At 31.4% G+C, this 26,800-nt stretch overlaps 2 protein-coding genes across 5 annotated transcripts in view; one reads left to right on the top strand and one right to left on the bottom strand.

The window, feature by feature from the left end:
* Fim (plastin-2 Fim) overlaps positions 1-2,136 on the top strand; it is a 55,504-nt gene extending 53,368 nt beyond the window's left edge. Inside the window, exon 15 of the mRNA XM_068768549.1 lies at positions 1,392-2,136. Coding sequence (XP_068624650.1) covers positions 1,392-1,605 — 214 coding nt within the window. The 3' untranslated portion in view covers positions 1,606-2,136. The remainder of the gene's footprint in view (positions 1-1,391) is intronic.
* A 1,276-nt stretch (positions 2,137-3,412) lies between these two features.
* Dmtn (transmembrane and coiled-coil domain 2 protein Dmtn) overlaps positions 3,413-26,800 on the bottom strand; it is a 49,440-nt gene continuing 26,052 nt past the window's right edge. Inside the window, exons 3-17 of one of the 4 annotated variants that reach the window (XM_068768587.1) lie at positions 24,645-24,763; positions 23,920-24,053; positions 23,639-23,665; positions 23,312-23,431; positions 22,489-22,649; positions 21,783-21,853; positions 20,258-20,391; positions 18,749-18,763; positions 14,664-14,814; positions 14,052-14,178; positions 13,806-13,916; positions 12,515-12,622; positions 11,622-11,824; positions 11,207-11,341; positions 3,413-5,748 (exon numbers count right to left, since the gene is read on the bottom strand). In XM_068768587.1, the coding sequence (XP_068624688.1) occupies positions 5,721-5,748; positions 11,207-11,341; positions 11,622-11,824; positions 12,515-12,622; positions 13,806-13,916; positions 14,052-14,178; positions 14,664-14,814; positions 18,749-18,763; positions 20,258-20,391; positions 21,783-21,853; positions 22,489-22,649; positions 23,312-23,431; positions 23,639-23,665; positions 23,920-24,053; positions 24,645-24,763 (1,644 nt within the window). In that variant the 3' untranslated portion in view covers positions 3,413-5,720. Of the gene's footprint in view, positions 5,749-6,278; positions 6,912-11,206; positions 11,342-11,621; positions 11,825-12,514; positions 12,623-13,805; positions 13,917-14,051; positions 14,179-14,663; positions 14,815-18,748; positions 18,764-20,257; positions 20,392-21,782; positions 21,854-22,488; positions 22,650-23,311; positions 23,432-23,638; positions 23,666-23,919; positions 24,054-24,644; positions 24,764-26,800 lie in introns of those variants that run through there. The other 3 variants (XM_068768585.1, XM_068768588.1, XM_068768589.1) reach the window with 3 other exon arrangements.

The following is a 26,800-nucleotide window of genomic DNA, read 5'->3' as shown; positions in this document are numbered from 1 at the left end:
AACGATTTATTTTACACCATATTATTTTAAGTGTAAATTTTATTTTTTTTAGACTAAGTTTTTATAGAATTACTTTTTTGTAGTTCGACTATATTTTAATGGAAGAATCAATTATGAATTATTGCTCTGTTTTACATCGCAGCACAGAGATAAGTGAACAATTGTTTATGAACTATATTACGTACATATATTATATACGCTGTCATTTATGATTTTAATCATTTGTAAGCATATAAATAAATCGGAATTGATAAAAATTGCATTTTACTGTTTACTTCAACCTTTAATTGCACAATGTATTCTTACATATTTCCTAAAAACGGGAATGTTTCTATAACGTTTGTGCAAAGTGGCTATGGGTGCTTTTTTGTGTTTTCTGTGTGGAAGTGCTAATAATTAAATTTACTTTTAATTATATCATACTTTTGTGTTTTACACAAGCAAAGGTAAGTGCACATTCTGTATTCAGCACGTACTACTGTTATTACTACAGATATATGTGATATTTTTTTGGATTCTCATATTTGTGGGCTTATGGGTATGTTGTTAACACGAGTAAGATTTACATCTTTATTTTTGTTTTGTGTGTATATGTCAACGAGAATTGTGATTTGTAAGCTTTGACATTCTAATTTTTGCTTAAATTTTATAGTTAAACAGATAAAACATTTTCACTTTAAGTTATTTACGTGTCTTTAGTTGTCTTTAGTCTACCTAATGAAACACCACAGTTTTGTTATTAAAGTATTTTGGACGTGTTTATTGTCATAGTTATTCAGAGGTACTTTCTTATCGTTGGTCTGATCTACATATAACGAGCTCGCAGTATCTTCAGGTTTTGAAGTAATAGGAATAATTTTATGGTATTTAAAACCCAGCCAGCATTTCTATTGAAATTTGGATTTTTTGTTAGGCACGTCAAAACTAGTAATATTAGCGTAAATTTAAAATATAACAGTATTCAATTTGTGGACGAAAGCTTTAATCTTGTCTAATTTACTTATGTAAACTATAAGTTCTTACTATCTTTAATGCCTTGCCTGCTTAAATTTCGGCAATCCTTACTACAGAAAACATTTTTCACATTTCTCTTCATTTTTGTATTATTTATTTCAAGTTTACTTGCATACTGTGAAGGGTTAAAGCTGTATGAAATTGTGTATTTTAATAATGGACAAATATGCAATTAATTATATAAACTCTGTGTAACTGCTTACTTTCAATAGCAGAAAAGCTTTGAAAAAATGTAGGCAAAGAGGTAGATAAATTACATTACAAATATCTCGCGCTTACTGTAAATGTTTGCGTAACTTTTGATTCTCAAAACATGATCTTGATTTTGATTTATATTAACCAAGGTATTCCATTACATTCTTGATACATATTTATAGGGTAGAGAACACAGAAAAAGCGTGTTTCCAAGATAACTTAATGGATTCATCAGCAGAAAACGAAGAGCAAGCACCAGAGGCCAGTTCCGAAGGCTTGGTTGATTCAGGAATCGAATCAATTGTTTTAGAAAAGCCAGCTTTACCACCTAAACCAGATGGGTTGTTGCCTAGAACCGTTTCTGTACAATCCGAAACAGAGACGACAGAAGATTAAAGTTATTTTTTTAGGATTTGTACATAAGTAAATTTGTTTGATGACAGGGTTACTTCTTAGTACCAGCGGATATCTTCGAGATGTAAGGATATATTTCGATAAAATACATTAATAGGAAAGTGGCGAAAAGATCAATACCTCTACATCTTGCAGTTCTTTAAAAAATTATAATTTTATTGTGATTTAATATTTTCAATTCCTTAATCTTTCTATGAATTACTGTACGATTGAAGGTCTGGTTTTAAATTGTAATCAGGGTTTTCACTTTACCATTTAGAGAGTAGTCTTAACTGCTGGTCACTTAGTATCGTGGACGCAAATCCAGATACGAGAAGAGAGAAATATTTATTTTTAAAGCGGAAGTTTAATAGCAGCAAGATTTTTTTATATTTTATACATGAAATAAATTTGTATAGCCTTAACCAATAATATATATATTTTTTATTAGAAAATATTTGCGAGAGGTTACGTGTATATTTTTTTAAAATGTTTTTATTTTTATTTTCAAGTATAAAAAGATGACAAAATGTGTGTTGTAGTTTTATTTTTATCAACTCTTCATAATGTATGAATGGTACAAAAATATGCTTACATACAATTAGATGTTTACCGTATTGTCGAAGTAGGTTCAATGCACAAAAAGTAAAAGAGTGAGAAAGACAACGGCAGAGCTTCGCATCCGCAGCAGGTTACACAAGGCCCTCCATCCCTCATAATATGGATTCAAATGTGGACCGTTTATTTTGAAAGCGGTGTAAGTTCATTTGTGAAATAAATGTCATATCTCCTAATTCATGCTTAATTTAATGTAATTTAATATGTATAACTGATCTGTGTATAATTTTTAAAATATTCTCGTTTAGTCTAATAAAAATTCGGATGATTATTGAAATTGAACAATCGAAGATTATGAAAGTAGTGTAAGTCCAACTCATAGGTCAGTATTCTCTTAACTTAACTTATGTTTTTATGACGTGTCAAAAGTGGCTAATTTAGTTAACTTATTCTATTTTTTTTTTCTTAAAATAGACAACTTTCTTATAACATTAGATGGTGATATAGGTAAGAAGGTAAGGTAATTAATTCAATGACTCAAAGTCATGTATATTCTAATTTTTTTTGCTTATCCTTTTGCATGTTAGTGTTTAAGTAAAATAATAAATCTAAATGTATTTCAACGATGCCTAACAATGTTCAGTTAAGATTACGGTTCGTGCGACCACTTTCTTATATCCTCCCATTCCATATTGCCATCCTCTGGTTGTACGCTAGTATTTGTGCGGCGGTATTAGCCTACAGTCACATGTGTACTATGCGCAAAATCACAATTTAAAAATGGCATTGATGCGGTTAAATGTGTCCAATCGTTGGATAACACCATATATTTTTTTTTCTCGGGCTATTCATACCTTCCAAACGCATATTTTGGCTTAATAGAAATAGCATTGCGAAAAAAGGATTTTCTGTGCAGGCCATGGGATTTATATGATGTCATAACACAAGACAGAAAACCTGACAGATTCATTTTTCATCAAATGGAACGAAATTTCGTTTTAACGAATATTCTTCAGTGTGTTTAAAATGAGATAATATTATATATGTTGATGGAGGTTACTTAAAAGTGCAATATATACTATTTCATATAAAATATCAATGAAGACTGCACAGAATTTAAAACTATAAATTTGTTACCTAAACGTCTGGAACGCTGAAGGATCAAAATAAAAGAAAAAAACAATTTCCTTATAAATTATTTATTGTAAGAATTAATTACAAATTAAACTTATATTTTAACTGTCCACGTCGAAGTGTGAAGATGGAACGTCTTCTTTAATATCAACTCCTTATAACAAGACATACAATAATAGCGGGAAAGAAGTCTATTTTCATCTTAGAAGCTAATGTATGAAATTCAAATTTATATTTTTTTAAATGTGTGTAAACAGCCAGTAACGGAATTTATGGCTAGATTATGTAAATATTCTGGATATCTCTTGGCGAAATGCTTGGTGATCTTCGTTCCTTGCTTTATTTCTATTTTTGAAACTTCGACGCCGGCCCATTGCAAACTGGTGATGTATTTACGATGTTTACATTCATCTTTAGTGAGAAAAGGCGATTTCAAACGGTCCCACAAATCTATGATCCCATTTTTATTCAACCGTTGGGATACTAATTAAAAATTAATTTAACGTACCAGCGAATTGACAGTAAATAGTGAACTGATTAGCACGCATTAAAAATGTTTGGAATAAAGTGGTTTCTCTTTTAATTTCTTGTAGTCCAATAAAATAAGGAGCAAAAAGGAGGAAAAATAATAATACATAAATTTGTGATGATTTAATTCGATCCATAGCCGGCAACGAAATCTGGACAGCCGTCCACATTACTACAAAACAATTCGATGGGAGTAAACATTTGCATCAAAATAAATCACACCCCTTTCGCGTACACATTGTGTTCATAATTCCTTCAACTAGTAAGTAACGAGCGAGTCTATATTGGATCAACATTTATATTTTAAGAAGGTATGATCATGGTGTAACTGGTTAAAAAAAGATGCAATTATGCATAAACCGTTTAAAAGTAGGTTTAGTTAAAGGTAAAAATGAACGCCATGCGTGTACATCAACGGACAAAATTACATAAATCATAAGCACGGTAGAACTGACACCGCCTAAGAATAGATATTTATGGTAATAGTCCTAAGTCAGTAGATCCCATCTTAAACTACTGTACAACATCACCGAATAGTTTTAAAATTTTATTGCTTTTTACTTTTTAACTGATCATACCGACAAAGTATTGTTTCAATTACCGTTCCCAATAAATTGAAAGGCGTGAAAATATTTACATAATATACATTTAAAAACAAATTTTCGATTTATAACACATATCAATTTTGTTGATTATCAATACAGTTGTGACCATTGTCATTATCAAAATTTGGAATGTTTATAACATACAAAATAATGGAAAATAATTTTCAAAAATATAACAATTAATCAAGTATATGCATACAAATTGGTAAAAAAAATATTAATGTTATAAATTCTACACATACTCTATGGGATTAAAATTTCACAATAGCAACATATTTGTGAACGAAAGTTATATGAAGTAAATATTCGCAATTTGTTTGTTTAAAAAACCCCCTTTTCAATGATTAGACAACTTTTTAAAATACATGTTCTGTTTAAAATGGAAATGAAAATTTACACATATCAATATTAAACTGGAATTATCTATAAAAATGTTTAATTCCTCTATAAATATCGACAATAAATGTATTCTCTAATAAATAAATGTATATTTCGAGGATTATTTATTTCTAACGTCACCAAGAACGCAACAAATTTCTAGTAAAGCTATTTTCCGTTTTTAAAAAATATAATTTTTGCACATAAAAAATTAGCCCACAAAATAATGTTGTTGGCAATACTACAACAATTATATACACCATTTTAAATTGCTAAATTTTTATTATCACCACACCACTACGGCACCACAGCAATTCGAGATACGATAAAATCGACATTTTATTTAATGAAAAAACTCTTATTTATTTTCGGGTCGTGCTGAAGTGACTAACAGAATGAACAATTGATAACATATTTATGTAAAAGAATGTTTTTAAATACTGCGAACATTGTGAAAGTTTTCATAAAATGTAAAACAAAATTATTTTTCAGTTTACTGATATTTGAGCTTATAAAAGGAAAGATTGATAAAATAAGACTGAAAATCCCGTGAACTGATATAACTAGTCAGTATGAGTGCATAATGTAAAAGTAATGCGGTAATACTAAAGACCCGACATTTACAATATTAAAAATCAAACTGTTTTAAATCGATTTAAATTTGAAAAATATATATACAAGAACTAATTCAACTTTATATAACAGAGGTAAATTAATATCTAAAATAGTAAGAAATTCAAGTTGTCTTCAAATATTAAGTAAAAACTGGGACAAGCAATTGATTCGTTACTCTTACACGACCTTAATTAACATAAAATTAAATTACGAGAGCTTGTAGCATGAATCGATGTTTCCATTCTGTGCGAATCAAATTTAGAATTGCTAATAACAAAAAGCATCTTGTACATGCCGCCGTTACATTTGTGACCTCGTTGAAAACGACCTTGAAAATGTAGTTCAGATTTATATTGCATATTCAAATATTAAAATTTGTAAATATTCCTATACCAATTTGTACTTTCTGCAAATTAAAATAGATTTAAAATAAACGTGTTATCGACTCTGAACTAATTATCTTAGATTTATTTGTCTCTAAAGGTTTCCTAAGAGTATTATAATACGAGAACCAAAATAAATAAAATTAGTTTTGAAACTGATATTCCTAAAAATAGAAATAAAACCATATACACAAGATATAAAATAAATTAATATTCGTTAATAATTAACATTCACATTTATCGATATTTAAAAAAAAAATCTTATCATTATCTGTGTATCAAATTGATGAAGCATTATAATAGTAATGGCAAGACAAACATCGCGGCACAGCCTTAACATAGCGCTTATAAACTCATGATACTGCAACTTTGTGTCAGACCTGTTCAATTGACCAATGGTGAATGTTAAACGAGAAATTTCACAAATTCTCAACGAGAAGCGGTTGTTTTGATACTTTTACAATAAAATAACTGCTAAAATTAACAAGTTTCAATACAATTCAAGTAATTAAAAGAAATAAGTTTGAGTACATACTGTTTAATTAGATTTGTGTCCAGTTAACGGAAAAGTACCGAAATCCATTATCATTCAATGGTTCATTTCTAACATTGTTTGAAAATCCCCATATCACGAGCCGCAGATTGACCACCACTAGTATAGAGCCATATTTCTTTTATACAATTTTGACATTGATATGATATCTTTTTGACTAAACCCTTTTAATAATAAGAAAGACTTAAAGACTGACTTCTATGTGAATTTTTTGGTACACAATATGCGTAATTTAACAATACAATATAATAAATTAATTATAATATTTTGTTTTAAATTCTCTAAAGAATTTCAGTAAAAAAACCACCTGAAAACCAAATAAATAACATTTTCCCTTTCATTGAAGACATTAAATATTCGACACAACTAGTGACGTCGATATTCACCAAAAAAAAAATAACTCATTCAATATCACGTTATCGACTGAAGTCTACCAAGGTTCAAGTTTTTGAACACAAAAACAACCAAATCTATTACAAAATTGCAATATCACGAACAATTTCACTACCAACACGCTCGTGGTAAAATCAACCACACAACGACTTGCATTCATACCTGAAGCGAAAAATAAAAAGATAAATAAACAAAAAAGTTAAAAACGCACTTGTATTGTGATAAGTATTAAGAATTATCAATTATTTCCTAAAAGTGAAATGACCAAAAATTGTTAGTCAAATTATAGGTTGGGGGAAAAGTATTTTCGTAAAATTGTATCAAAATTTATTTGGTTGTACTTTTTTGATCTGGCTGGTGTTGATAACATTTCAGATTAAATTTTGTAAATCGATGTAAATAATTAAAATTTGGTTAAGGTAACGGCACCAGTAGTTGACCACTTAAGAGCGCTGCTAAAATGTTTTTTTGATGGACCACATACATTCAAATTTTAGAATATCAGTGGGTGCTTAAAGGAAATTCTTATACCCTTTAGATTAAGTTTTACTTAGAAGTCTTTCAATTAACCCTTAATTAGGCGCATGGGGTCAGGGCCGCTTAAAATTCAAAAAATAATGGCTTACAGTCTTCAGAGCGTACTAACGCTCTTTCTAGCTTCCTCATTCCCCTCGGGGTACGCAAATTAGTCGCATCCAGAACATTAACTCTTGCACACACATCGCTGTCCTTTAGAGAGCTGACCCCATGCGCCCAGTTACGTTCCATTTTTTGGCAAAGGTAAGTTTTTACTTTTGTGTTTTTTTTTGTGTTTATATTAGTATATTGTTTACTGTTTATCTTTGTATGTGTGTATTTTGATACGGTATGATTTCTTTATGTATTTTTGAGTTTTTTTCTATGCTTTTTCTTTTTTTTGAATTGAAATGCCTAACGACAAACAAATATTGCAATGGCTGGATGAAGTGCTTGATAAAGAGGAAGATGTTGCTGGTTCGGATTCGCAAGACGAAACTTTAAACGATGCTGTCATTGATAGTGCTCATAATTCAGAAAGCGAAATTGAGGAGTCTGAACATATCCAAGACATCCCTGTATCGACGGAAGATAATTATTTTTTATCTCGACATACTCAGAGAAATGGCCCGAAAGTGAAATGGTGTAAAGTACCACCATCGAACGCAGTAAGGACCCGAGCACAAAATATTATTTTACATTTACCTAGAGTATAAACATATCTGGAATCAACCCATTTGTTATACACAAAGCGAATACTGAGAAGACTTTGACATATACAAGACGGATTTTCTTGAAGAAAATAGCTGCGGCACATGTGGAAGATCACCAAAAACGTCGCATACAACTACGTGCTGTACCAGCGACAACAAAAAGACGGCTCCATGAAGTTTATAATGTGAACAAGGCGGTTTATCAATCGACAGCTAAGCGCGGGCGCTGTTCATCATGTTCTAGAAAGGACGACAAAAAAGTGCCACCAAAATGTTTCAAGTGTCGTAAATTTATTTGTCAGCAACACTCAAGGATTTACTGCGTCGGATGCAGAACAGAAGATTCCGCTGATGAGGCTGAATAAACTTTATTTCTTAAGTTGATCTTGGCTATGCCAAAAAAATTAGTTTAAAGAGAGGTTTACTGTTTTTGTTTTTTTTTTAATATTTTTAATGTCATAGTAAGTATTTGTTTCTTAAAGTTAAGTATATTAAAGTACTTTATTAATTACTAAAGAAATCCATTAAGTTTTATTCCTTTTTGATACTCTTTTCTCAATATTTTTTTGGGGTCATTTAAGACCCCATGCGCCTAATTAAGGGTTAAACAAATCGTAAACACTTAAATTTTTATTTGATTCATATTAAGTGTTTGCTTCAGTAGTTGACCAATCAAAATCTGAAAAATTAAATTAAATTAGTAATTGACCGTATTTAGCATCAGTAGTTGACCATATGAATAAAAACCTACTTTTATGGTAAATAAGACCACACATATGTCAAAACTTTAATTTTCACATAGAAAAAATATAATATTCAGTCACGAAATCAAAAAATGTGCCTCACAGTTGAACCCTGTCAAAAACAACTATCGGCTCCTGCTACACACAATGCGCTTTAGTTCTGAGCTTTCCGCAGTTGTAAATAGATGAGAGCAGCTACTTATAAATTAATTTTTTAATTAGATACGATAAACACAACGCTTATTATTTAAAATTTCATACAAGACGGTCAACTACTAGTACATGGTCAACTACTAGTGCCCTTACCTTAAAGCTGTTTATTAAGTTTTTGTTTTTGTCAAAATTAAATCTAACAAAGCAATTTGATACCTTTTAAATTTTTACCATAATGCAGTGTCAGCAAGATTACCAAAAAGTTGGTTTAAACATTTTCAATCTTTGAATTTTGATGGCAGAAATGCACTTCACTCTAGTTACTCACTTACGGATAAAATGAGCGCCATTATTTAAAATATGGAATAAGACTGGCAACACAAAGAAGTTGAAGAATTGAAAATTGATCACAAAAGAGTTTCATTCCATTTCAAAAAAGTTGGGTATGCAAGAAAAATACTCGTCAAATGCGAAGAAACTTTTCCCCCAAATTATTAATAAATGATTTCTTATAAACCCATTCATGTTTTATGCGCAAAATAGTATTATTTAGACATGTTACATTACACAGCAGTGGTTTTAGTATAAATCTTACGATACATGTGTTATTTGCAATTTTACATACAAAAGCGTGCCATATGATACTTATTTTGTTATTTGGTTAGAATTTGAATTTGTATAATACTGCTCAGCTTCTATACGATATTAAAGGCATCTTAAGAAACCTATTTTTTACAAAAATGTTACAAAATCTAATCGAAATAGGGATTAGTCAAGTATAAAAAGGTAAATACTGAAGAGATATTTTTGAAGAAATTTAAATTTCTAAACTTATTCGATGAAATTGCGAATGGCGATACCATTTAATATCAATATAGATAAGTTAGATTGTTGCTACATTAGTTACTATTTCCACTATCGGATTTAATCACTCACCACTATTCTGGACCTTTACCACTTCACTTATCATTAATTTTACATGGAGAGGTTGTCACACACTATGGCAGACGCTATATTGTATATATCAGAAATAAATAACAATAATAAAAAACTTACTATTTCATAGCAAAATATTATTAATAAAATGTTCACATATGCATTTAAAGTAAGATATATAACTTAATTTAAATTTGTCAAAGTAGCCTTTAAAATATGTTAATTAAAATTTGCAAACATAATTGTTGTGAATATAGGTAACATATTTTGATATTAGGTTGAATATTTGGAATGGGGAATTTAGACGGATAATTGATTGTGCAAGTGATATTATAATATACCTACTTGTGAGCAGGCAAAGATTCCACAAATGATTATTTTAGATAATTCATACATTTAATTATTTTACAATAAAATGTATTTATTCTTTCAATTCAATTGGCTTTGATGAGCACTTCCGAAAAAGCAACAGATTGATACAACATACATTTAGTTATGTATAAATACGGGCCAGTAGCAGGTGCGGAGTGTTTAGTCAGTGGAGAAGAACCTGTCCAGGAACTTGTGAACTACTCTTTTAACTCCAATTTTATTTTTTTTCCTGTTATAATTCTTTTATTTATCATGTGTAAAAATCAGTATTTTAGGTATGTTTCTTTTTTATTGTTTTCACCCGATATACACTCATTGCAAGGCATATAGTTAGACATCCCCTCATGATTGCCACGATGACTTATTTGCTAGCAATCAGTAGCAGACGTTTTTTAACCATGTCGTCGGTCCATCTAGTGGGGGCTTACCCACGCAGCTTCTAACTTTTTCGCCGTCGCCACTTGAGAACCTTTCTACCACAGGGCCATCGGTTGCACGATGTATACCATCCACTGCCACATAAAACGAGCAATCCTTCGAACTATGTCGGTAACCTTGGTTCTTCTGCAAATCTCGTCATTTCTGATTCGATCTCGCAACGAAACTGAGCAGGCATGTTTACCTCCTGCATAATTTTTCATACAACGAAATGCTTTATTGATCAATCTTGCTTTAACATCAGCTTTCAACTCACGGAATTATTTTAGATTGCTTCAGATGTTTTTATAGAAGCGTACAAGTTGTTCTAAAAAGGATGTATCAATCAATTATATTTAACTTATAGAAAACGCTGGTATGATTTCTTCGCAAATAAATAACTTCAGACAAATATTCATCCTAATATCTAAATACTTGGTTACTAAACGTTATAAACGAATATTTGTTATATTTTCAATTATTTCACATACATTTTCTTTATTAGTAACATTTGTTAGATATTTATACAAAAGCAAATTTATAAAAAGCACGCGATTGATTACCCCATCCAAATACAAAGTGGGCAAGGGGCCCACGCTCACATTACCTGTCGTTGTGTATGTCCAGCAAGTACTCCTTAAGCCGCACTACGAGGTGGTCGGAGAGCTGCGTAACTTCGGGCCATTGCTTCAACACGACCACTCCGACCATCACCGCTAAACTTGTCGTTAATACTCGCACTCTGCAAATATTAAACAATAAACACGTCAACTTATAGTTTCATTATCCGCACCATTTAAAAAGTAACCATGTATAAACGCTTTATGACATTGTTAAATTTTCATTAAAAGAGCGCGATGGTGCAAAATAGTAAAAAACAAACAATGTATTTTTATACAAACCCAAAAGATGTCTTACATATTTATAGGTATCTTTTAGGTTCATTTAGCATAGACGAATGTAAGTTTATCTCTACAGCTTTATTACTGTGTCTGTTACTCTGGTTACGTAAGGGTATTGACCTGGTACGAAGGAAGGGCATTGTGACGCCAGCGACGGTGGCCACCAGGAGCAACGCAAGCTGCAGTAGCGTGAGCGCCACATTGAGCAGCTTCACTAGCAAAAGGCGGGGGGGCAATGCCGCAGCGCCACCCGCGTCCCCGGAGCCCCCACCACCGCCCGCGCCCCCTCCACCGCCCGCCGCCCACTGCTCTAGTTTACCAATCTGTAATACAACATACTTTATTACAATTTCATGTAAACACCGTTTCCTACCAAAAACTATTATTGCATACATTTTTAAGAAAACTACGAATGTGTGTAGTTTTCTTTTAAAAGAGATGAAATTAAATCTATTTTTGCGCAGCGGTACGAAGGGGCGACTGTGCCGACCGCTACCTTTCGTCAGTTTACCGTCAATGCTAACAGCTGTTTCAATAGCAATTTGTAACCTAGATTATTTACAGGAAGATTTGATACAGAGTCATTTACAAGGTGTTTGGCAGAACTAAAATTCAATTGTGGAAGTAATAAAAATATTATTTTTGTTCTTGTTAACTTCGAATAATAGTTTTGGAGGGAAAAAGACACAGAAAACCTTAAGTTTTTTTCCCACTAAAAAAAACCCAAAGTTTTTTTTCGTCCATAAAAAATTGAAGTACCTGTTCCTAGCCTACAAATATTTAACATCAAATAAAACAGAAAGAGGAGCGTTATGATGTATTCAAACCAAAAATATCGCGTCAAATTAAGTATTCATTGTATTAAAATATTACCACAGTGTCACTAAAATTTTACAAAAGATTTTTTTTATAAATAAAGTGCTCACTAAATTAACTTTTATTTATGTACTTTTTATAGTAAAAGGGGGGAAATTGAGTCTGTCATGTAAGTATTTACAAAATTTCAGGCTTACTTTTGTTTGACAGAGATCGAGGGCTTCATGTATATCTCGTATTCTTTCTTCACTCTGGTATTGCACTTTTTCCTCCACATCTGTCAAAGCTTGCTTAAGATTTTCCACCTTAAACAAAAGCAATATTCTCTTAACTTCTTATAAGTTAACGCGTCCCGTTATACGACAACAGGACACGCCAAAAATGCAATTACCAGTATTTCCGGGCATAGTTTAACATTTATATAGTTCTTACTCCTTCGTACAAATGATAAATCGTATTAGGATGAACTGGCTCTCACTCTCACATGTAATTTAGCAGATCTTTAATGTTTCGTTCAAGACCAGGTTTCATCAGCGATTGCCGCGTTTAACTCAATGTTCCTTCTTATTAAAATAATTTGTGTTTTGAAAAATTAATGAACAGCAAGTACTATTTTTTTATTTACTACCATTGATCATATTTTTTTCACTTTTAAAGAATTAACATTCAAAACATTTTTCAAGTTTGCAAAATATATAACTTAACTTCTATATAACCCATGTTATTTCTTATAGATCATTTGCAATACAGTTCAAAGTAAAATAAATGAATTTCTTTTCAATATTTTGTGCTTGCACTCCTACGTGTAGAAGGTCCTGTAACGGGATTCACAGACACGTTTGAATAGTCATTTTAACAGTTAAAACATTACAAGTAAGCATAAATCATAAAGCATGTTGTTTAATATTAACCTTTGCGGTTTAATATTAATCATAAGCCTGATTAAAGGTTTTACTTATGTGATATTATATAATAGGGGTCGCCATGCTCTTTGGCACTTTGAACCCTTTTACAAAATTATGAATTCTTTGCACATGATTTTAATAAGTTTTTAAAAGATATTAAACCTCAATTATTAGTATTGGTATTCTTCCAGTGATTCTTTTACGTTAACGGGGTATTTTGTTATGTCAAAATTCTTCCAAAAATATACTTTATTCAGTGATGAATAAGGTTGCTGTTCTGTTTATTTAAATTCTCAAAAATATTGCGGCGAATGGGGCTTATGTCAAAGTTCTCGGCGATATCGTTTATAGACATGCCTTAGGCGAGGTTGTAATAAGATCTATTTTTCTTTTTTAATAGACTTTTATTGGCATTTACAAATGAAATTGGGTTCCATACCTGTTGGAATCCTTTTATTGTTATGTATGCACTTATTAGATTCGGGAATAAAGAAATTTCTAGCCGCATTTTTTTCCCACGAATTGCGAAAACGCGAATGAAGAAAGCACGAATATGGAGCTTTCGCTATAATGTAATACTTACCTCGTTTTGATGTAATTCAGTGAGATCATTGATTTGTTCCTCAAGTCGTTCAGTCTTGAACCGTTCTTCCTGCAGTGCGGCCGATAGAAACGACACCTCTTGTGAAAGGTTCTAAAATTGAAACAAATGTTGTAGAAATGCTTTCATATATTATTTTAAACATGAATTTATTTTCAACTTAAAACTTCAAATTATTTAAAATATTTTTTTAACGGTGACATTAAATGTAATGAAAATGCGTATTACTTTAAGAGCGTCAATTTTCTCCGCAAGGCGTTCATAGTCCTCCCGGCGTTCGCGTAGTTCATTGAGTATAGGTTTTATGGAGAAGGCTGCTTCTGACATATTATTTGAGCCCGCCTGTGTTTGGTACCTATGTAAATAAGACAATACAATAAATTTAACAATTAAATTATTTTATAATTATTTCTATATTTAATTTGTAATTGGCCATCGATTTTATTTATAACTTAAAATGATTTATATTATTATTTCAACGTTAGGTATTATATGATTATTTCAACTTGAAAAAATTAGGAATTTATCATCAGCATTACAATCTATGCGGGACAGAGGATTCCCATATTGATTTCTGGATAGAAGAAGCCTGAATTCATTCAATCCAGAGTCTTACACGACGATCTTATGAAGACCTTCTTGCCTCTTTATAGGTGAACGTCATTCATTTATGTTAGCCGATAGGCGCCCACTGCAAGACATAGGCCTCCTCCAAAGATCGCCAGGATCACCGGTCTTGGGTAGTGACCCGCATCCAGATACTTCTTGGGACCTTCATCATGTCGTCGGTCCACATCGTGGGGAAGATAGGATGATGATAAATGTGAAATAATGACTCACGGCGCGCCTTCACTGGTGACAGATGAGCTGGGTGAGGCACCGGGCGAGAACTTGGGTGCCGGCGATGTGGCGGCCCTTGGCAGCGTAGAGCCACGTGGGGCGGCCGCCTCGCCAGCTTCCGAAGCTCGGGAACCTTCAGACGACGCGTTCGCTGCCACGTTGTAGCAACACTCAATACCGGCATTATGTTATATGGCGCTTGTTATTACATTAAATTATTATTACGCATCAGCGCTTATTATAAATTATAGTTTGATCTTTAGTTAGTATTGGAGTTTTAGCTGACTCATGATTCCAAAGTTCTATCAAAAGAATCACCACAGTGATGTAGAGTTAACAGTTAGCGATTACGACTAGTATACAATTTTTCAACAAGAACTTTTTTCTTTCTATATACATTATACATGCTGCTGACAGTTTTGACCAGACGATGCCATTGCAATAATATATTAAAAATCAAAGTTTCCACATAGCCATGATCATGCGACATAACACAACTGAAAATGTTTCTTTGGTCCTGTTAAATACAATCAAGTCATAAAATCCGTGACGGACAAGTGTTAAAAGTTATTATCTCCACGTGAGTTTTCATGGTCAATTTTTATTTTATATAAATAAATATTTTGATGTAAATTAAAAGTATAAAAAAAATTACTTTTTCGCTCATTTTATTTTAAAATACAAAGTTCTTGTTGAAAAAAACATAGTATAATCTGCATAACATACCAGTTATTTATTTTAATAGTTATAAAAATGTATGTCCGAAAGAAAATAACGCTTTTGGCCGAAATAACTACATATCCCTATGGATCTTCCCCATTGAAATGAGTGGAAAATAAATTTACACGAAAAGTACCTAAAGAATGTGGAATATACAAATGAGATAGCGCCTTAAAACGTAATATAATAAAAAAAGTTCATTTCTTGTAGACATTTATAGTTTTGGTAATTATTTTACGTTCAATTTATTTCTGTATTGTATTATTTAGTGTCATTCATAATTAATGCAGTGTAATTTCTACGTATATGTAAAAGAAAAGAGTCTTTAATTATTTTACCTAACTAAAAGAGAATATTAGAATGAATTAAAATTTTTGAGTATGTGTCAGTTTTATATGTTAAATTTTCCTTCTTTATATTAATGATAGCAAAAGCAGTGAAAGACAAAGCTTTCGTTTTCGAAGCGTTAGTTTTATATTTGTGTTTTTTTCGTATAAATCTAACAAGATAACAAGCTTGAAGCAATCACTTGGTAATTGATAAACATCTGTTTCTAGTTAATAATAAAATTTTATAGTTTTTTTAACTTTGTTCATCATGTTCAAAAGCCTAATCCGCTGAAACTTTTCATGTGGACAATGGCACGTCCAAAAGTAAATAAAGATTTTATCTTGACCTTACAAATATTAATAATATTTTATGGTGAAAAAGGAGGCGTTGGAGTGCTAGTTTGATTTCTAATAAAGACGTATTGAATGTTTTAAATAAAAACAGGCACTACGCTACGTGTAATTAGTATAATTATAGATTGAATTTGCGATTGTCTAAAGTTGCTGTGCTTTAAAATGAATACAGAAATCTAAGCTAATTATTTTTAACCTAACAGGTTTATATTAAATAGTACTTCTTATTAGAAATAAACATAATTTGTTAATTATTTTAAAATCTGACATTCTTATGCGATAGTGAAAATAAGAAACATGCATTAATACGAAATAGGCGTACTAAATAAAAATGCAAAAATAATTATGAGATGCAGTTATTTATCAATTATATTTACACGAACAAAGAAAGCATTTAATAGTGAAAACAGTATATATGAATCTATAACTAACATGATACTTATATTTACCTCTCAGTTCCGCGTGTTGTGGGGCTAGCGTGCAAGAACGAGACAAAATGATAAGCAACAATTACACAGGTGTAAGATTCACTTACATTAGAACAAGCGACACACAAAATTCTATCATCCTATTGTATGATAGAATTATTAGAAATAGGAAAATAGATGAAGCTAGCAAGCTACATAAGTGTTACTCTAAGTGATAAGAGAGTTATATGGATCTACTCGTGTTTTGACTGTGACCGCTAATTTATGTTTAATATTATAAAACCAATGAATTATACCCTGTTGATGTTACGGAGATGTATAAGCAGATAATGCACTAAAGATATTTTCGGAAATAGAAATTACACTGTTAAATAGAAATTACACATTTAAATGATAATTTCAAAAATAAAAATACTAATACCGGAATTATGTGAAAAGAAAACAATTTAAAATAATTACATTTAGTCCGACACTTTTTACACTTTCGAAACAACATGGCGGAAAGGTCGTACTATAAGATCGTGTATTACTCATCTAGCCGTACGTTCACGTGTGAATGCTCCTGGCATTGAGTTGACGCGTTTATCTGCGCTGATGTTTATCAACGAATGTTATGTAAATGTTCGAGTTATGTTTACGTTATGACCGGGGAAATGTCGCTTCAATTGATTGCGAAGGTTATTTTTGTTAGTCACGTAATTATATCTATAAAATGAACATAAATACAGTATATTAAGAAACATTTGCACGATTGTCATTATTTTATAGATATGGCGCATCGGTAGTAAATAACGACCTTTATGTTTCAATATCAATGCGTTCCTATAGATACAATTTAATTTTCAATTCTACTTTAAAATGTAATTGCGATTAATTTGAAAGTTATAGATTAAAAAATTATAAAGTTGTATCTATCTAAAACATGTTTTGAGATGAACATATGTAAATTAAAATTTTTTTCAAATTTCAATAACTTTAGAAACAAATATAAGTTATGTATTTATCGAAAGAATATTTTATTTCCTTCTGTATATTATTAATAAGACTTGGAAGAGTCAATTTTGGAAATATACAGTAAAACCAAGCTTAACGCTTGTAATTTTATTTTAATATAAAATAACTAACTACAAATAAATACTTTCTAACAATAAAATGACCAAGACTACATGTAACGATATAACGGAAGAACTAAGATTTGGCGCCAAATTTATTTTGTCTTATTTTATAATTTATTATGTCTTATTTGTTTTTATAAACCAATTTCATTTGATTTATTTTTAGTCATATTATTATATGGCATTGCATTTCAGCTTTGTTAGTTAACACCATTGTTATTCATAAAAAGATCGTATTTTCAAATGCATATTTACTTAAAGTTTAGATATAATACAAAAAACATTTGTTTATAATATTTTAGGATCATATTCAAGAGTATTTTGTGAACAGGTGAGTGTCATGCATAATGAACCTGCGTGTGCGAGTAAGACGAGAAACTACAACGGATTGTGTACAGATCTGATTTGCAAAAATAATTCTTATTGTTATTTTTTATTAGTAAGATTTATATAACTAATATCCTTATGAATATATTTTTAAATAGAGAGTAATTTTAACTATTTAAGAACGGACTCATCTAATACATGCATATTTAAGAAAAATGTTTAGGTAAATAAAAATTTTATAATGGAATAATTACATTTTGTTATTATAATTAAAACAACCCCTAATACAACATTATAAGTTCAATGAACGTATGGTCAAAGCTAGCTTTGTTTGTATGTTGGCTTTAACTTACAATAAAATTATTAATCAACATACACACTTCATACATATTTTTGAAATACGCTATCTAATTAATTATTTAAATTAAAATTAGCAAATTTATTTTTTATTTGTATATGTTTATATTGTGTATGGTGCGAATCTTCAGTTTTGAAGTACCTCAGTATTATTATGTACATAAATAAATTATAAATAGTCACTAAAGCGGCTCCATAGTTTTCAAGAATAAGGTATATATAAGCAAATATGCATTTATTAATCCGATCTCTAAATATAATTAGTTATTTAAATGATAAAAAATAGTGGACGCCAAATCAATAAAAACTGAAGATCTAATGCAAATTTGTATGATTAATATGAGAATAGATCTTTTGGCAATAAACTATATATACATGGATAGCGTAATGTTAGAACAAAATGATCATGGCTTAATTAGTGACGAGTGATGCTCTATACCACGCTATATACTTACAAGGACCCGTGTTCTCTGCGAGACAAAATACATAATTTAATATGTATACCATACAGCCGATTGAATCCTGCATTCGCCCAGTATAATGAACGAAACAATAATTAAACTTGTCATAAATTTAATGAAAAGTTAGATTATTGAAAAGAAATAAATTACTAAACCATACATTTTTCATTTATACATCATTAACAATGAAAACACACCGTGAAAACACAATATCAAACTGGAACATAGACCATGTGACAAAAAACCAGTAATAAAATGGAGATAATGATTTTAATATGAAATTTCTTGATGACTGCATATGTATTTGTTAAATAATGATCTGAGTTTAAACTATACAAGTATCAAATACGGTACCGTCTTTTTCTAAGGTCTTTGTTTTTATAAGAACACTGAAATTTTATCTATTGTTTGTGTTAAATAAAATACATTACTGTTATCTTTTTAAGGAAATAATGGAAACGATTGAGTTACATTGAAATATTTTTGAAGAGACAACTCGATCCACACGTCGAAATATACATGTTGTATAGACTAAAAAACGTATATATACCTATGTCTATACTATCTTCCGCCAGTGTAAACACACTAGCAGTGTTACGTAATTTCGTGGTGTCTTATTTGTTTTGATTTACATTAAATAATCAGAAATACACATAAACACATACGCAAAAACTAAGTTTGCAGGACAACGAGATTTAAAAATTGATTCCTATTAAACACAAGTTCTTATTAAACACTTACTATAATTAACGATTTGTTTTATGTACCAACGTATTATTATAACTCATCATTAGTCTTATTTTAGTAGAAATTGAAATCGGATTGAATTGGCGGGTTCGAATATCGGGATACGATCTTACATAATTCACTTTGAGCATTAATTGTATAAGGTTGCCCCTGCCCACAAACAAGCTTCTAGAGAATGGGTAGCAGCATCAACTCGTTTGGCAAACGTGGCAATTATAGTATATCCCTCCATAGATCTTTGAGGGGGGCCTATGCCTTGTAGTGGGCGTCTATGGGCTGAAATGACGGTATGATGTATATGTAATTATAATTGCATCTTGTTAATCAACATACAATGTCAAAATTTTATGCGTCCCACTTTGTGTTATATTATATAACATATATTGCCGTGGAAAAGTATTTTGGCCCGCTCAAACCTTTGAAAACTTTTATAGGCTATCGACATAAAATGATGCCTAGCCCTGGTGAAATAGAATTCCCTTTAAAATTAAATTGGTAACATTTAGTTTCTTTAGTCAAACCATACATCTTTCTTACAGGGTCAAGAGAACTCTGGTATTTTACGAAGTCATTTTAATATTTTTTTACACTCATTTGTTCATATCAGCCGATACAGACTCACTACAGGGCATAGGACTACCTCAAATGCATCTAAGTTCTTCACAAATACTGTTTTTAAAGTAAAAATTCAGATATTGTTATACATTTACAATAATATAGATAAGCTTGGTGAAGTTATATAGCTAAAATACAGACCGGCAAGCTGCGCTATGTTGTCGGCGGATCCGAAGCGGTTAGAGCGAGAGAACAAATGTGCGAACTCCCTCGGTGCCGCCATTACGCTACCACCAAGCCCCGTTATACCATCACGTATATTTCCACCCACGTTTCTGAAAATGTAAAGTGGGCTTAATCTTTTGACACTATATGATAGATATAGACGGATGCGAACAAAATTGTTAATATTTAAAAGATAAGCATAAATATACTTAAAATACAGAAATTACATTGACAACATTTAAATAAAAGTGCAAAATAGTATCTTGTTATAAATAATAAATATAAAACGGTATTTTAGAATTATCAAGTCCTTAAAATTTGGTGAACAAGACAGGATGGCAGCATTTCTCAGTAATTCTTTCACATGCTTGTTAGGTAAATACTGATCGGTGTTCTAGTTTCAGGGTAATATTTCAAAATATAATAGAGCTGCATGTGCCTCGCAAGCTGCAGGTTGACCACCCCTGTTATATAGCAATGATCCATATCCGTAAGTACATAATCGGTATTATATATAGTATTTTATGTTTAAGTATCCTTGGTAGAAACCAAAATCGCTGTTGTTACCCAACTAATAAAATTAGACTTATCGCAGCGTTACGGTTTCGTTATTGCTTGTGATTTAGAAATGAACTTATTTAAACAAACTAAAAGTCAACTAATGAAGCTTAGCTAATAAAGATGCGATTTATGATTAGATTACATCATCGTCTTATTATCGCCGATAAAGATCACTAGCTACTAATGGAGAAATTATTAGAAGATACTAATTTTGGAGTCTCTATCTGCACATTAGCAAGTCAAGATCCCCGTCTTATTTGCCCAATCCAAAATGTTTCCTTCTTCTTTTCAATCCATAGCCTCTGCCTCTGCTAAGCATACTTTTGTGCTGCTTGCACCCAGCGATTTACAGCGACATTAACTATGCTGTCGATCTACTTAACGTAGGGTCTTACTCAAGCCGTGGCTACCAGCACGTGGTCGCCACAAGAAAATTTTTCGGCCCCAACGGCTATTGATTATACGGAGCTATTCGCCCCAGCCAACTGCCACTTCAGACGAGCAATTATTCTTCGAGTTACGTTAGGAACCCTAGATTTTCTGCAAACCACCGAGGCAAGTTCTATCCATTGCTCTCTGAGTGACCTCGACCTTTCATATAGAACCATCGTAAGCCACCACGTTCCGGATCTGCAAGTCATCCACTGGCAACACATACCAGTCAACGATCTTCGTCTTCAGACATTGGTATTTTAGACTAGAAGATATTTCGGTATTATCCGAACGCTGCCATTAGTGTTGGATTCGGAGAGAGCTGTCTTTCTTCAAGTTGTACCAAGTACATAATCATCTACAATTTCGTTTTCTAAAATACGCCGATATTTAAATTTTAGGCAAATAATCAAACGAATATTTAAGCTATGGTCATAAGTTACAGCTTTTTAAGAATAATAACCCGTCTTTTGGTGCAAATGTCACTATTAATAAAAAGTTTGTTTACTTTAAGCCCTGTCCCATGTCACGAAGAACTTCTCTCGGTTGTCTGTGCGCCTGTCCACTTGTACCGTGTTGCTGAAAAAAAAAATGATCTATTATTTATGTATATATAACAAATGATGAAATAATTGACAACATTTATGATAAAAAATATATGAAAATCTATGAACAAAACGCGCGTTAAACAATCCAATGCACATCGCATAGTGGGCGGTGGTGGTCTCTTTTCTCTTCATATATTAAGGCGACCGGAAAGTAATGTCGCTTTCATTCACCTTTTGCAATCTACTCGTAGTATACAAATTTTCAATGCCGGAGCGGTAAAAATCAATTGGTTTTTCTTTAAAGTGTGTCGACAGAAACGACTTTACTTTTTGGTCTATTATATATATATATATATATATATATATATATATATATGTTTATATGTTTAAATAATATTTTTTTCCACAAATAATCCATAATAGATTATTTTAAGAGAAAATTAGAGACGGTGGATTAAAGCTGCTTCCAACAGGTCCTAAATCTATTAGAAAGGTCATGTCCAGCAGCGGACGTCCTATGACTGTAATGATGTAAAATATTACATTTTATTATATAACATTGAGTTAGATTATTGTATTAGAGATTATTATATAATATTGCCAGCAAGTGCATTGCAGTTTAACACGCAAATAAAATCCATTTCTACATCAAACGGTATAACCAACCTCCCAATTTCGGATACGCTTATTGTAGCCCTCAAGTTTTTTCTGCAATTGCGCGATACAGAGGGCGCTTTTCTGGTTTTTCTTCTCGAACACCGCTTTTATGCGCTGCAGTTGCTGTTTGTCCGCGTTAGCAGCCAATTTCAGGTACTCGTTCACGTTCTCTGTAATGCAAAATTATTCTTAACATATCGTGTTTATTTATTTACTAACATCAGCATTAAATAAAAGTTAATAGTAACGTATAAATTGCTGTAAATTTAATAATATGTTATATATTTCTTTATCGGTGCTCAAACTCGGATGGGCAGCCAGCCTTCCGGATCCTCCGAAACACCCTTCTCGCCCAAAATACCGCAATTCAGACAACGCTATACATATGATATAAAATAGGATATAATAAATAATAAATATAAAATATATGATATAAAATAGGTTACAGAAATAAGATGTAAGAGTAAAAGAAAAAAAACTATAAGGAGAATTTTAAAAAATATAGATAACCAAAATAACAAAATATAAATTGTAAAAAAGTAGTCAAGGAGGAAAATTGATGATGCATGAAAGAGAAAAAAATTAAAAGGTATGAAAAATTTTGTGAAAAAAAAGGAACGAGCGAGTGATATTGACATGCACAAAAGCGTGGAAATGATAAGAGGGGAAAATGAATAATTTTTTAGTAAAAAAAATGACTCTGTGAACCCAACACAGGGCTGTACCAATAGCGGGGGTATTAAAAAGACCTTCTCGCTATAAAGAAGGACACATACGAGCTCAGGAGGTAACTCCACCCGCTAATAGCGTACAAATGTTAAGATTGTCTCACCATCTCGGTTGGTCTGCTCCAACCGGATCAGATCTTTCGTGCGTTCGATTTTGCTGTTGAGGTGCGCTATGGCTGCGACGGCCTTTGCTGAAGTTGCGTTTGCGGCACTGTCGTAATCGTCTACAAGTAAATTATAAATTTATGAATTATGCAAATCATTATTATACACGGAAAAAATAATTAAAGCATATTATTTCGATTCAATTTGAATTAAATATTGTTTTCAATAATTTTAGAGAAAATTCAAATAACGATATAATTTAAATAGCTTTTAAGTAAAAGTAGTTAGTATAATTTAAGTTAAATACAATGAAACCGGCGTCTTACCCTGATTAGAATAATCTCCATCTTGTGCTGCAATCATAAAAATCGAATATTCATTATCATTGGTTAAGGAATTTTAATTTTTACAGATGGATAGGCAAGTAAAAAAACCGGATATAACATGTAGCAAAAAGCAGTTATTTTAATATCACAAACAGACCATCAAATTTTATTTATTTGTATAGATATTCACTCGGAACAGCCTACTGGTAATAGGCAGTACTTACAAAAACCACCTGTAGGCTAGACTCGTGCAATGTACTAAGTAAAGTACTTTTATTTACCTCTATAAGCTGGAGATCCGTACTCGTCCGCCGATGATAAGGCATACGACACATTGGGACTGTATACGGTGCACCCATAGTCGACAGCGGGTAGTAGGTTCGACACATTCTTCTTCTGCGGCGAGTCTTCCAAACTGAACATTCAATCTTTTATAAATAAATAAAAAATGAATCCATAATTGTATTGTTAAGACCAAAACTAGAGAATTTTTTTTTCTTTAATACTGGCATTTCTTTCATGTTTTCTTTGAGACATGACTTTATAGCGAAATTAATTTTAAATTATGTGTGGATTAAAAACCAAACTATTCTCGCCGATAGAATCCACAGAGTATATTAAAACACCTATCTCTAACAGTCAAACATATAGTGTTAATCAAAAAAGTGTTTGACGTTAAGTTTTTAGCAATCTTTTACGGTGGTGGCATAGTGTAATATGATCTATATTGAACACTAAAATGCTTTTGAACTTATGAATGATGCATAACTGTCTCATAATAATAAATAAATTGTAAACAAATTATTAACAATGATGACTTATTTAAGAAAAATAAAGGCTATATAGGTAAAAAGATAAAAAGAAAATCCTTATTTTTTGTTAACCCATAGCAGGTCGTGATTTCCGTTCATTAAAATTGCAAGTAGTCATGTATTTTTAAATTGCTCTATATTTTTCTGTAGTATTGTTAATTTTTTTAAGAATCCTTAATAAATAAAATACTTACTCTCTGGAAGTGTTCGCTGCACTGGTAACCATTGCACTGTTCCCCAAGTCTCTGGAGTGTGACTTGACGTGGTGGCCGCCGCGCTCGCTGTGTCGCGACGACGAGTTGGATGATGGTTCCTATAATTAATCGGTATAAGCCTCCAGTAAAGCAAGCTTTGTGCATATGTACAGATAGGATTTTTCAGTCGATTCGTTCGAATATAAATGTGTGAATTACGACAAGTATTTGCGAAAAAAGTGAATCTAAGTAATATGTTTGTAAATTGAGTTAAACGCTGAACAACCTAGAACCCAATAAAATCTTACATGTAACTGTTACAGAAATATTCCTAATACTGTTTTAATTTTCACTTTAACATTTGTTAATATTTATGAATAAAAGTTATGTATGTAGATGTATGCCTAATGTAATTTTATGTCGTAATAAACGGTAGTAGGAAGTTACACGAACTGATACGAATACAATTTAAATATGACGGGGTTATCGCTGCGGGAATAACATAATAATTATTAACTAATAATCTCGATAACAATAATTGGCACGAATCAGTGTTGGCGTAGTGCTAGCGATAACGTTTAAAATGTATTCCTTCAAAGCACAATAAATGAGATCACATTCATTATTTACGGCATTATTTACATTTACGGCATTTATAAAACCATACCGTTTTCGTAGGACAAAGTTTACATTAGGAAATGTACAAATTATCTTAAGAGTCGTTATAATCGAGGCAAAATGTTAGTTTAGGTCTATTGTTTGCAGAGTACGGACGCGTTTTCTTGCTTCAGTATTGTTCCTTTTTACCCTACGACTTGGCGAAGTACCATAACACGGAAATAATCACTAAAATAATTATATAGAATGTATGACACCATTACCTGATTCACAATTACGACCAAATAAAACAATGACTTTTTTTGATTATATTGAAAAATTAAACTTGTTGACGCTCACTACAAGTCTTTCGCTTGCTTAAAAGTGTCGTTGAAAAAAAGTTGTGTACATACTTTGTTAAAGTTGTCGGAAGTCGCTTCCAATTGGAAATTTGAAGGGAGGCTTTTGTTCAACAGTCAACACACGCCACACGTTTGAAATAATTAAATGTATGATTTAAAGAAATGCACGTGTCGATGGAATAGCCTCAGCAGAGTTGTCAAGGATAATATCACCTTTTCTGACACAGCTAGCACAATTTTGGTAGTAACCACAATCTTCCGTTACCGTGAATTTCCATATTCGATCAACAGCGTAAGGTCTCAAGAGATTAGAACGCTCTGACTATTCAAGCGAAAACTATCTGTGCCGAGGAGAGTCGTTTTACATCGATTACAAATAGGCTCCTACCCTGAAGATTTAACTGTTAAAAATAAGGTTACAGTGTTATTACTCCACAAAAATATATTTTTAACAATGAAGTAAATTAGGAAACTTCATCACTCCGTCATATGTAACATGCATACATAGCGTTTAGTTTCCGCAAGAAGTCATTGCAATTTACAGCTGTACAAATTTAGATACTTAGAACTTCCGTGATGTTTTCTCTATACATTTGTATCGATTTATTATGGTACATTGCAATTATTTTCAATAAATTCTTAACTTTTTGTTTCAGCACACATTAATTCTAATAATAAAAGCGTTTGAAATATCACTTGTTATGGATGGTATTTTAATAATCGTTCATTAATTAGGTTTACAGAAATATTATAATTAATAGTAAATAAATACATTTAATCAGGAATACATAAATAAATATCACCGATTTTCATTTAATTTACTAGATAAACCGACAACACGTGTCAAAATGTTTTAAAATATTTCTGATCTTCCTCCATATAATTTCGGTTATACGATGTTCTTGCAACCAATGATCTAAATATAAATCTTAATAAATCTGTTTTATTTATAGCAATACTTTAAACGCAATTCGGGAATGAACATATTACATTCAAATGTCTCGTACGAATATTTAAACGCATTTATTTTGAAAGTTCTGGAAGAATCCAACGCCAGAATCAAGTTACTTTTCTCTTGGTTATTTTATCTGTTATTTAATTTATATTTGATACCATGCTATATTTTAACATGTATAATATTGTACTTTAATAATCATATCACAAATTGTTCTAGTTATAAAATTTATGAGATCACTT

Source organism: Battus philenor, unplaced genomic scaffold, assembly GCF_028537555.1.
Source record: "Battus philenor isolate CCGP_79_NKW_IND1 unplaced genomic scaffold, ilBatPhil1.0.hap1 SCAF_26, whole genome shotgun sequence".
NCBI classification, from domain to species: domain Eukaryota; kingdom Metazoa; phylum Arthropoda; class Insecta; order Lepidoptera; family Papilionidae; genus Battus; species Battus philenor.
Note: the sequence above shows the minus strand (reverse complement) of the source record. Positions and strands in the feature narration are given on the sequence as shown.